The sequence below is a fragment of the Corvus brachyrhynchos genome, unplaced genomic scaffold (assembly GCF_000691975.1).
Source record: "Corvus brachyrhynchos isolate BGI_N302 unplaced genomic scaffold, ASM69197v1 scaffold63, whole genome shotgun sequence".
Taxonomy (NCBI): domain Eukaryota; kingdom Metazoa; phylum Chordata; class Aves; order Passeriformes; family Corvidae; genus Corvus; species Corvus brachyrhynchos.
The window spans coordinates 1709891-1721994 of record NW_008237227.1 but is presented as its reverse complement, the minus strand read 5'-3'; the positions used below and the strand labels follow the sequence as shown (position 1 = coordinate 1721994).

At 39.6% G+C, this 12104-nt stretch overlaps 1 protein-coding gene across 7 annotated transcripts in view; it reads left to right on the top strand.

The window, feature by feature from the left end:
• Positions 1–12104, top strand: part of STAG1 (stromal antigen 1) — a 174680-nt gene that overhangs the window by 56121 nt on the left and 106455 nt on the right. For all 7 annotated transcript variants that reach the window (XM_017729424.1, XM_017729423.1, XM_017729422.1 and 4 more), the window contains one exon: positions 10989–11085. In XM_017729424.1, the coding sequence (XP_017584913.1) occupies positions 10989–11085 (97 nt within the window). The remainder of the gene's footprint in view (positions 1–10988; positions 11086–12104) is intronic.

Below are 12104 nucleotides of genomic sequence, written 5' to 3'. Positions count from 1 at the left end.
GCTGTCCCCCTCACTGCAACAGATGAAGGCTAAACTATTTGCCTAGACTTTCCCTGAGTCTGAGGGAAAACATGGATACATCCTGAAGGCAAATTTTTCATTGTAAAATAAATAAGATGGTTCTAGTTGCCTCTAGAAATGTTTCTTACCCCCTTATGTTTTGATCAGGTTAGAGGTCTGTACAGGATGTATGGGGCCAGGTGAGTGTCACCTCAGGACGCTGCACAGAGGATTGGTTTGGACAGTGTTGGGGGTTTTAGTAAGCTGCTGTGCTGCAGTTCTTGGTTTTGGTACTCAAAGGAGAAACAATGGGCCCAAAACACTCTTCAAACCTGCTTTACTTTGCATTTCAACAACACAGGACTTAGGCAGTATCAGTTTGTTTTGGTGCTAACATGAGAAAATTACAAATTAGGAGAATTAGGTGCCAAGTCCCATTCTCAATATTACTTTAGTGTAGCTAAAAGCTAAGTCTGTTTAAATCCCAGGGGAATCAAGTATTGCAAATGAATGAAAGTTGTTGAAAATTTTCTGTCTCGAATCTGTGGAAAGTCTGAGATGTAATTTTAAAGAAGTAATACACAGAAAGGAAATGAGAATTTTTGTTCTGCATAGTTGCTGTGTTTACACTTATTCAGGATTGACCCTTCTTATCTAGTAGGTGAAGACAGAACAAATTTACTCCTAACAAAGCTACAGATTCCTTGTGCCTTTTTTTCCTACAACAGAGCTTCCAACTTTGTTTGGTTTTCAGCACTTTTTCAAATTTTGTTTTTGGCAGGAATTGAGGAAACATCTGGAGCCTATTTTCTGGTTTTACTGTGGTGCAGAACATACAATATACTTTATGTAGTATAGTTGACTTAGAGTTATTGGTATTTGCAGAAGCCAAACAGAAAGGAATGGGTGATTGCTTTGATATTTGATAACTCTGCGTGTGTGTGTGTGTGAAGTTGACTTTGATACATTTTCTCTGTTTCAAAAGAGATGCTGACACAAGTCTTCTGCAGATTAAATACAAACAAAAAATTGTCTGCATGTTTGCATTAAGAAACCTTTGGAATTCAGATACAAAGGAATTGTTTTGAGAAGTGGAGAATTTGCGTGTGTGGGTGGATGTGTGTCTGTGTATTCCCATTTACATACCTGTGTCCACAAATCACATATGCACAGACACACACATGCTCCACATGTGCCCAGCCTGCAGGCAGGAGGAAAAGTGCACAGCACAGTCTAAGCAGGGGAGAGATTACACACAAATAGTAAAGGAATAGGGAAGGCCTGGGATGCAAACAGGCATAAATGACTTGAGCCTTAGTTTCAAGAGCATGCATCGCTTGGGCACCTTTGAAAAACTTACCGTTGGTAAAAATATTTTTAAAAATTAAAGAAGCCCTATAGTAGGAAAGAGAATGCAATTAAAATGTGATTTAATACTTTTTAACTTGCACTTTTGGGCAATAATCCTGTGTGAAACCAGGGTTCTGTAAACGAGACTTATACTTCTCTTTATACTTGTATTTTTCCATAATAGCTTAGGGATTTTGATGTAACAATCAGGAATGCTTGGCATTTTTGTTTTTCATAGTTTTGAAGCAGGTTTTTTTGTGTCATTTTAGCAATTTTGTCAGTATTGCAGTTTTCAAACAAGTGCCATATATTTGTATTTGGCTGAACATATTATTTCTCAGTATTCAGTTCTTTCCCTGTACTATGAACATACTTATTTTCTAGTGCTCCTAAGTTTGCTTCCAGCAATGAAAACCCAGGAAAATTCAATTAATATGTTCTGACATTACATGGATATCATGTGCTTTCATTTCTGATCTATCTGCTCCTGCTGTTGGCTCTCAGAATTTTTTTTAGTTGTTAGATTTTTCTGGCTTTGTGATGCCAGTTCATGAAAGTCTGTAGCTGAATTCAATTTTCACTTCTTTTAAGCTTCTCTATTTTGCTTCTCACAGCAGGATTCATTTACTACTTTTCTTCAGGCTTGTTGCAGGTTTCTTCTTCCAGGGAAATAAAATCAGTTTAATTTTTTGTGTTTCAAGTATACATAACTCCAGGGCTGCTCTTTGCATAAAATCTTTGCCTCTGTCATGAGGTGCTGCTTGTGTCTTGTTTGAACTCTGTAAATCTCTTTGATGCTCACGTTAAGTTGGTATTCATTTGCTCTGTAACCTTTTGTACAGTTAGTGCTTCAGGAGTTGTTCTGTCAGCAGCTCTCTGTGTATGAAGTGTGACATGACCTGCTGTTCATGCTTTCTGCAGGTACATTTTCAAGTGTTACTCCATTAAGACTGTTCATAGAACTTCTTTAGACTCTGAGGTTTTTATGTTCATAGTCAAACATGATACTCTTCTGCTTTTTGTCATTTTTCTCTTCCATATACTTATTTTTTAGTTATATTTTTATGGTGACAGCTATATCCTCTGCATTTCCCCACTCTGAACTTCCATAGGCAGAATGGTCTCTATCAGCATTTCTCATGTGCTCAGCTGCCCAGTGGTGGGAATGAAGGCTCGGGTGAGCTTCTGCTCTTCCAGCTGAGCCACCCAGGCAGAGACTGACTGGTAGCTAAAATCTTCAGGCATCTCTGCATTGGTCTCTGACCCTGCTGTTAAGATGACAGGGAACTAAAGAGCTTGTGATGAGATCAGATTTTGTTTAGGGTTCAGACTGCAAATTTCTCCTGAGTTAGTTATGACCAGTTATCTGTAATGAAGTTTGTGCTGCTGTTGGTCAAACCAGACATGGAAGTTCTGCTTTCTTGTCTGCAAAGGGGGTTTGTTCCTCCAGAACATCAGAGAGAATGGATTGTCAGTAATTTTAGGAGTTGTTCAGTACCCAAACATGAACAGATCTATGCCTTGATGACTCTCCAATATTCCATTCATTACCAGTCACCCTTAATTGGTGTTAGCAGTTCACTACAGAGCAGAGGCTGATTTTGAGGAAAAAAACTTTTCATAATTGCCGCCTCTGCTTATGCTCAGCTAATAAAAGGTAATCTTGCTGTTGATTAGACATAGTTCAGAATAAATATGGCTCCATTATATGCCAGCAGGCATTTTAAGATAAGTATCCAAGTATTGAGTGTGCTGAAATGGAATTTTTCATTGTGCCACCAGTGCTTCCTTGTCTTTCCAGAAATCAGGGATGTTCCTCACTGTTCTTACGTGCACATGGGGATTTGTGACCTTGGAGGTTCCCTCCCAGTCTGAGTAAAGCTGTATTTGTAGCATACAAGGCTTTCTCAAGGCTTACCCTGCCTTGAGAAGTCCATCTCTGGCAGCAGCTCAGACTTACTCCTGGCTGGAGTGACTGTTTAACCATATCTACCATATGCAGGAGGAATTACATGTGTTTTTACATAGATGCTTGAGTTTAAGAACATCAGAGCAGCTGTAACTGGATTGCACCAAAAATCCAACAGCCTGTCTCTGACAGTGGCAGTTAAGAAAGAGAATAAGGTGGCAAAAACGAATTTTGGGGATTCTCCCTACCTCTGACTGTTCTCAGCTCAGGGTCAATGTGGTGTCTGTGTTCTCAGTGGCCTTAATGGTTCTCTCTTCCCTGAGTTTCTTTTCTCCCTCTAGAAGTGTTTTTTGCTGGATCACATCTCTGTGACTCCCTCAGCTATTTCTGAAAGTGAAGGTCTTTGAAGATTAATAATATACAGACATACATTAAGTATTACCCATGCTTTTTGTGTTAAAGGCATGTTACTGTATTTTAACTGCTGTATCCTCCAGCTTGAAGGATGGATAATAACTTAGGGTTTCCCCAGATTGTCTCAGAAACTCCTTAGGAGTTTGAGTATGCAGTCTCTAAAGTTTACTGGGCAAAATGACTGCATCTATTATTAACATTTAAACTAGCATTTTCACTTTGCTAGGCACATTCTGTAGCCCAATCTTGCTTTGCTTTTGATTGTATGCTACTGAATTAAAAGAAAAAAACCAAAACTGTGTACGTGTTTTTATAGTTGTTACATTGGGAACAATTTAGCCACCGAACAAAGCATTAATTAATTAGAGGAGTATCCCTTAATACCAAATGAATTTTTCTGCAGTCATCACACAAGGCTTCTTTTCCCTTGTGATTTAATAAGATGTGAGATGATTTTGCTGTTAATGTGAACACAAGTGCCAGTAGTGCAGTGTGTGAAAACATTTGTACCTGAAAATACTCGTTAGACTTGAAGGCAGAGAAGTCTTTTGCTCTCTAGAATGCTGATGTTTTTCTGGGGTGATCTGTGAACCCTTTACAAACTGTGCTAGCACAGGAATACGAATCATGTGTTTTAATGAATTGATGGGTCTCTTACTGGAGTAACTCCATTTTGTTTCAGGACTCCTCTAAGTATCTTTTCATTCTTGTGTTCATGGGCAGTTTTGGTGCTTTGTAGCATCATTCATGCCCGTGATTGGCTTGGCTTAAACAGACACAGCTGCTTGGAAACGGTGTGATATGTCACCTGTGAGAGATGAGCACCTGCAAAAGTTCTGTACCACCTTAGAAAATCTTGGTGAGAGCTTTGTATGGTGCACCCACCTTTCCTGAGCACTCAGGTGAGCAACTGCTGCCCTGAGTAGTGTGGATCTGCTGGGCAAGAGTACCCAGCCTCAGGAGTTCCTGTGATTTGAGTCCATTTGAAAGCAGAATTTTCCCAGTACCTTTTACACACTCAGTGTAATGCCAGTTAACCTGTACCATTCTAAGATTCTCCTAAGAGAAGAAATATTTCTTCTTTTGGTAGCGTTTTTTCTCCCAAATGGTTCAGTGTAACATGTTACACTGATTTCCCTATGTAGTGATATTTAATACCCAGCCTACTGCATAGAAATGTGTATTTACACAAAATGCCAAACAGATAATCCTATATGGAGAGTATAAATCCCTTAGTTTTATTGGGAAGAAGTACTTCTAGGACTGTATTCCTTTCCTCTCTGTGCTTCAGAAAAGAAAAAGTTATGTAGGTAGACACTGCATAAAACAAATTTTCCCATCTTTGCTTACTGTTACCTTAACGTGAGATTTTTGGGGGGTTTTTTAAAGAAAATTATTTTGGCTTATCAGGAAGTGCATGGTAGGTGTTAGCGAAGTATGAACTCTTTTATAATTTGAAATTATTATCCTTAGAGAAAAATAATAAAATGCATGTCCTCAAGCTGCAGTTCATTTTTGTTATCCTGATACGAGGTTTTCACTGGGTGTATATTAGACTTACTGCCTGCAGTTTGGAATGCAGCCAGGCACTCATCCTGGAGTGTGCTGCCCCATCTAAATTGCACATACTTTCACACATTAGGAACTACCTTCTCTCCAGCAGCCATCTGTGTAATTACTTCAGTTTGCACAAAATTTGTCCTTAAAAGGCTTCTATTCTTTTTTTTAAAAAGCCAACCTGAACAGATGGACTTAAAAAAATTTATGCAGTGTTTTAAGTCTCTCACTACTTGCCTTTGTTTCCCTGGGTTCTTATTTTTAGTGTACTAAATTCTTCCCACTATCTGTTAAAGTGTATTTTCTACTTTTATCTTCTATTTGAGGTTGCTCTTTATACAAGTTATTGAAATATTTAATTTCACTGTGCATTCCTTTTTTGATCAGTTTCAAATTTCATTTGAGTAACTTTGGGTTTTTGGCAGAAGTTGTTAGTGTAAGCTTTGATTTTTTGGATTTTTTCCTACCTTGATGTAAACATGTTGCACACCCATTCTAGAGTAATTTTTTTCTTTCATTTTCACTGTAAATGAAGCATGTCCATGATCAGTTGTATGAAATGGCAAATTATTTGGCAAGTTCTTTATACTCGATTTGCCTTGGTTTACAGTTGACTCAGATCTTCCATTTTAGCTTGCACTTTGTATATGGTGTCATTTGTTTTCACTTTTGTTTGTAGCACTGTTGCCAGATTGTTACTTAATTGAAACTGTGAAATAGCTTTTTTTGAAGTCAACTTTCATTAATATTTAGAGGGACTGTGCTAATTTACATGAGCTGGCAAGGTGTCCTCTGCTGTCAGTCCCTCTGGTTCTTCCAACAGTTAATGCTCCTCAATTCTCTCACGCTGAAGGAATATGAAATGGATTCATAGCTGCAAAGTCTAGAGGAGGAAATAAGATCACTAGCTTCATTATTTCATTCATTGCATCAGACTTTCTTTTACTGGCAACCCCGAGCTGCTGTTCCTCTTCAGTACCATTAAAACGCTTCTGGTTTATCTTTTAGCAGACTTTGAGATGTGAAGGTCAATATTTCTCCAAGTTGATTGATTTGAAGTTGTTTACTCAGACTGTGCATCTATTCTGCTACTTGCTTGACTTTATTTAGGCTTCATATTTCTGTAGGATTGCTTACCTGGCATATTCTTCAAATTATGCTCCATGGTAGCTCTTAAAAAAGACTCATCAGAGAGTTCATTTCTGTGAGATTCTCTTGGAAACTGTTGCAGGCTTTGGAAAGTCTTTGTACTGACACTGTATTTGTACTGTACATCATCTGCCATTTGCAGGAAACCTTGATTTTTTTACTAAGTTCTCATAAGAATAGAAGCAATTTCATAATAAAAAAAATGGTTGAGTCTCATTTTTGTAACATACCTGTATGGACTTGGTGACTGACCCAGAGATGTGGTGTATGTATGTGTCTGTGTATATGTATATAACATGTGTGTGTATGTGTCTAGATGTGTCCTGACAGCAGGGAGTGGAGGAGGGTTGTTGGTGTTACTGGAGTTACCTGGAGGTTTTATCTGTGTAACTGAGCTTGTTGCCAAGTATGTGTGTGCCTTGAAGCTGGTGAATCCCAAAAGCATGGATGTGCTGCCCCTGGGCAGGCTGCAGCACATGTCCTATAGATCCTGTGCCTCCCCAGAATGCTGAATTTATTGTGTGTTTCATGCATAGCATGTAAGTGCACATTTCCACACGGTAAATCCATGCTCCCCACTGCATCTGAAGGTAAAAACATCTGGAAGCAGATGGGTACCACTGGAGCAGCTTCTGCAGTCTTTGGTGCCTTCTTTCCTAAGTGTTTTGTGGAAGTGAGCAAGGAGACTTGTGGGGATGAATTCTGCGGGATGGAACCTGCTTGTAGCTACCTCCTTTCCAAAAGGGCCACCTGGTCCTTGCCTTCTGTCACCACATGTGCCTTCAAGGTGTTAAATGATCTGTGCTTGGGACAGGTGACAGGGAGGGGCAAGAGCAAAAGGTATCTGGGCAAGATGAGCAAATGTGGGTCATTTCCCTGAGTTTGCTCTTGGATTATGTATGAGAAGCTCTTGAAAAAGTGGGATCTGGATGGAGGTGGCCAGCAAGATAAAATCGTCTTGGAGGGTTTGCTGTAACCTGGGGCCTGTTGGTTAGAAATCCTTGTTTTTAATAGGAGTCCTTCTCTCTATGCATATTTATGCAAAAGAATTCAATTTTTTGGCAAGGATTGCATGTTGCACCATTTGCTACACTGCTGTCTGTGGTTTGATTTCTTTTTTGCTTGTATTCAACCTTTTTTCCTGGTATTTGGATTACTGCTGTTTTGTCTTGGTTCAGTTGATACTTGTCTCTCTTTTGGGTCTGATGTGTGTCATTTTTATTTTTTCATCTCGTGTTTTCAGTTTTTATAGCTCTTTTCTGTTACATCAAAAGTCAACAGTTTGATTAAGTTCCAACTGTTGTAGCATATGTAGTCTGGCTTCATTATCTCCTGTTGCCTTAAACTGTAATCTCGAAGAAAATTCGGCATCAAGCTTGCCAAGTGTACACGAGGGGCTGAGCGTGTGGGTGTTATTTTGGGACACTGATTTTTAGGGCTTAGTGAATGCAGTTTGAGTGGCTCTGTGCTGATGCTGGCAGGTCAGGTGCCTGTATGTGACTTGTCAGCCACAGCTCCTCAGGCAGTGGGGCTCTCTTGGGGTGAACACAAGCACTGTGCAGCAAAAGCTCTCTCAGCTGTCCTCACGTACCTGCTCAGGGCAGGAGTTACACCCACAGCTCACCGAGCGCTGGCCGCACGTGTGTCACACACACTGCTGAGTGTGAAGGCACTGAGGGCATGTCAGCTGAGATAAAATGAACCCTACCCACAAATTCACCTTTTACTTACAGCTTTGTCAGTTCTCTGGGAGGTCCAGACAGTCTTTGCCTGCAATCCCTCTTGAGAACCTTCGCTCTGATTTTTCTGCTTTTCTTATCTACTGCTGCCACGGAAGACTCTGCATTGCCTCAAGTCTGGTCCCCAAGTCTGGAGATGAGCCACTTGTCTTTATTTTTCTCTAAATTGCACAATGGCTCTGGGTTGAAAATGCAAGTGGCACACTGGTAGGACAGAGTGGGCCCCCAGTGCCCCAGGACACAGCGTGTCCCACACAATTCTTTTTGTACGAGAGACAGAAAACAGAAGTGAGAGGAGCTGCACTGATGCTGCAGTTTGAGGTAGCGCTGCAAAAATCAAATAAATGTTTAAAAGAAACAGAAGCAACATTTAAAGGTACTCATTCCTTCAAGTTTCTTCCCTTGGCTCCCCCTTTTCTTAAGTCCAGATGGGTTCATTGGCAGTATATATAGCACAGTCCAGGAGAAGTTGCAGTGGTATGGCTGAAGGGGCAGTGTGTTGTAGCAACAAACAGGAGTAAGACTGAACGTGGGAGGGAATTTCTTGGGCCAGCCTTATTTCCAGGGGGAGTGTTTTCTGTGAAACTCAGCAGTGCATAATGAACAGATGCTGGGGAGCTAGTTCTTAACACTCAGGAGAAGCAGCTGAGATTTCCCAGGCTCAAAGAAGAATGTAGTAGACTTCAGAAACTGTCAAGAGATGTGTGATGAGAGGGGGGAAGGATAAAGATAGGGCATTATTTCTGGGCAAGCCACATGGCACAGAGTAGGATTGTTCTACCTGGAAAGAGGTGACCAGACGGAAATATGGAAAATGCAGACAGGGGCTTGGGGTTTGTTTTTTCTTGTTTCATAAGAATTGGGTCACATCAAATAGATCTAACAGTTGGCAAGTTTAAACCACAATTATAGTTTTATTTTGCAGTGAATAATTAACCCTTGCACACTGCTGCAAGATGATGTCAATATAAAGCTAGTTTAGACAGACACATCCATGAGAGAGGAAATTTTCTGGGGTCTTAAGGGTCTTGGAGAGTAACTCAGAAATATCAGTGTATTCTTGCCCTTTTCTTATGCTTTTCACTACATGTATAAGCCCTGTTGGGCAGGTGAACCTGTTGTCTGACCCAGCACAGCTGCTATTTTCTTTAGTGTAAAAAACAGCTGCTGGCAGTTGCATGTTGTTCTGATATCTACAGTAGTAGAGCTGTTCAAACAAATCTCGTAAATTGGTAGTACACCAACAGCCTGGTCATTAAGCTCTGTCAATATTTGGTGTAGTAAATACTTTCTACATTTGGCTACATTTGGTTTATGTGCCCTGGAGAATTTTGCTGATTGATTGAAATGATTGATACTTCCAGGAACAGGTCTGAGTTTGTGATAAAATAACACTGAGATAACATTCTAGATAACTGGTTTTGTGCTGCTGCTTTGTGTTTCCTCAACTTGTTTAAAGCTTAGCTTAGAGGCCAAGAGTTGCTTTCTAATTTCTTCTAAGTAGCAGATGGACCCCTTTGTAAAATTGCTTCTCCTACTGGGTGTGTGTGTGTGTGGGGAGGCAAAACTTGTGCAAACTGAGTTTCCTGGCAAATTGGATGTTTCGAGATTCATGCTGGTTGTTGGATAACATGGTAGTACTGCTAGTCTGCTCCTGGCTCAAGGGTGAGTGTGGTGATGTGTGCAGTGCTTTGGCTCAGTTCAGAGCTCTGTGTGTCTCTGGTACATACACAACTGGTTTGCTGCTCCCTTTTCCTCATACACCCGCCAAAGGCCCAGTGGTAGTCTTGGGAGTTTGCACTTGGATAAACTGGAAATTGCAGAGGGATTTTTCAAGATGCCTCCTTACAGCTACTAATTAAGAAAAAGGCAGATTTTTCTAAGAGATCAAATTGTTTGGATTTTTTGTCTTTCCTATTGATTCCTTTTCAGCACAGTAGAAGCCATTGTGTGGGCATGGTGGGTGTTGGTATATGTGTGTGGTTTTTTAAAATTAGTTTTATAGAAATTCTTTGTAGACCTGAACTGTCCAGAATAAACTAATCCATTTGCAAGGTGTACTCTGATAACATAATCAAGCTTTCCCTAATGAATGCTGTTGCATGTGCAGAACAGAAAGGTTTGGTTTTTTCCTCACAAAATAAGTAAAGCATAATATTTGATCACATTAAATATACACAATTCCTTACCTATAGTGTTTAGGTAGCTGAGGAGCTTGGAATATCAGAGATGATAAAAATATCTCCTGTCTGCCTGTAGTTCTGAGGGTAGTTTAAAACTGGCTGATCCTGTCCTTTCCTATCCTGTGATCCAGGTGGCTTACAAACACCCTAAGTCCAGCTTCTGTGTCTTATTTTATTTACTATGTTTATTTACTATTTACTATTTTATTTACTATGTATTCCTCATTATATTTTGTCTTCCTGAACTATTTACAGTGTTCCTGAGTGACTGATGTACTACTTTGGCCTTTATAAATACTGAGATGTTCACTACGCAATATAAAATCAGTGTTTATCCCAAAGTATTTCTGGTCATTCTGAATGGAGTAACAGTGTCTGGTTTTTTCAACACAATTTTAAAACTGAAAAAATACTCTAAGTAGTTTTGAGGAATTACAGTAATTTCAATTTGAACTTGTGTTTATACAATATAATACCAGAAAATGATGCATATAGTTCTGCTCTCTAAGAATATTTGTTCTGTCTCCACCTTGAGAGAAGGTGCATAGATTTCTGAATTTGTACACATGTATAATTATGCAAAATAAATGCTCAATTATGAAATTATATTCTGAAAAGAATAAGTCATTTGCCTTTAATAAAACACTTTTTAAGAGTCTCTGATAAGTATTCTTTTTTTCTTGACAGTCTGTGGTGGACGACTGGATTGAATCATATAAACAAGACAGGGACATAGCACTTCTGGATTTAATCAACTTCTTTATCCAGTGTTCAGGATGTCGAGGTACAGAACATGGGAAACAAGTTGTATAGAATAAATCTGACCTACAAACGTGTGTTAGTGCAAATGCTGGTAAAGATGGGGGAGACACTTGGATTGGTGCTCCTCATGTGCATGGTTTGTATAGAAATATTGTCTGCATTCCAGAATAACTTGATTTAAAGCTTGTTTGTCAAGGGCTACCCTTTCTTTTTCTCACTTTCCTGTCATCATGCTAAAGTGTTCAAATCCTCACAGAGACACTCTACTCATCAGCAGCAGGAGCCAAAAGATCTGGTACTCCAGGTAGGCGTATCTTTACTTCCCCTTTCTGTTTCTTCCCAATTTTTAAATTGCAAAAATTTGTAGGCAACTATACCTTAGCTTTGATATTTTTTCTTTCTTTTTAGGATTTTTTTTTTTTTTAACTGAAGAGGAAGGAGTCAGGCTTCGGTTGACTTCAATTAGCAAGAAAGATTTCCTGTGGATGAAGCAGCAGTGTTATTTTTTCCTCTGTGATACTTTATCACGTCAGCAGCGAGTGCCCTGCCTTTCATACCCTATTTAAGCAGTCTCCATTACCAGGCATGCAGCAGTCAGCCTTTCTAGCATTCTGTTGCCACACTGTGCCTTCTAATGAATTTTTCATGTGTTGTCTTTTTTCAGTTAACTCAGCCTTGAAAAGAGACAAAGACAGAGCTCCACTCTCTCTGTAGCGCCCAGGACCAAATTATTTACTGTTTTCTGATGCTTCCTAGAATTTACTTTGAGTAGTGTTGAAAACAACCCACAATTCAGAAATTCTTCTTGCTTATTTTGTATCTGATGTGGGAATACACCTTTAGGCATCAAATGGTCTGGGTAGAAGTCCCTTTTCTTCCTCCGTAAGTATAAGGTGAAGTCTTGAGTAGTTAAAAGCATCAGAGAAAAGAAATAGGAACCATCAGCATCTTCAGCAGCCCTTTTTCATAGCTGAGGGAAAGAAACTTATTTTGTGGATGACAGGAAAGACTGAAGCCCTGGGAGCATTCTGTGAAAGGGCT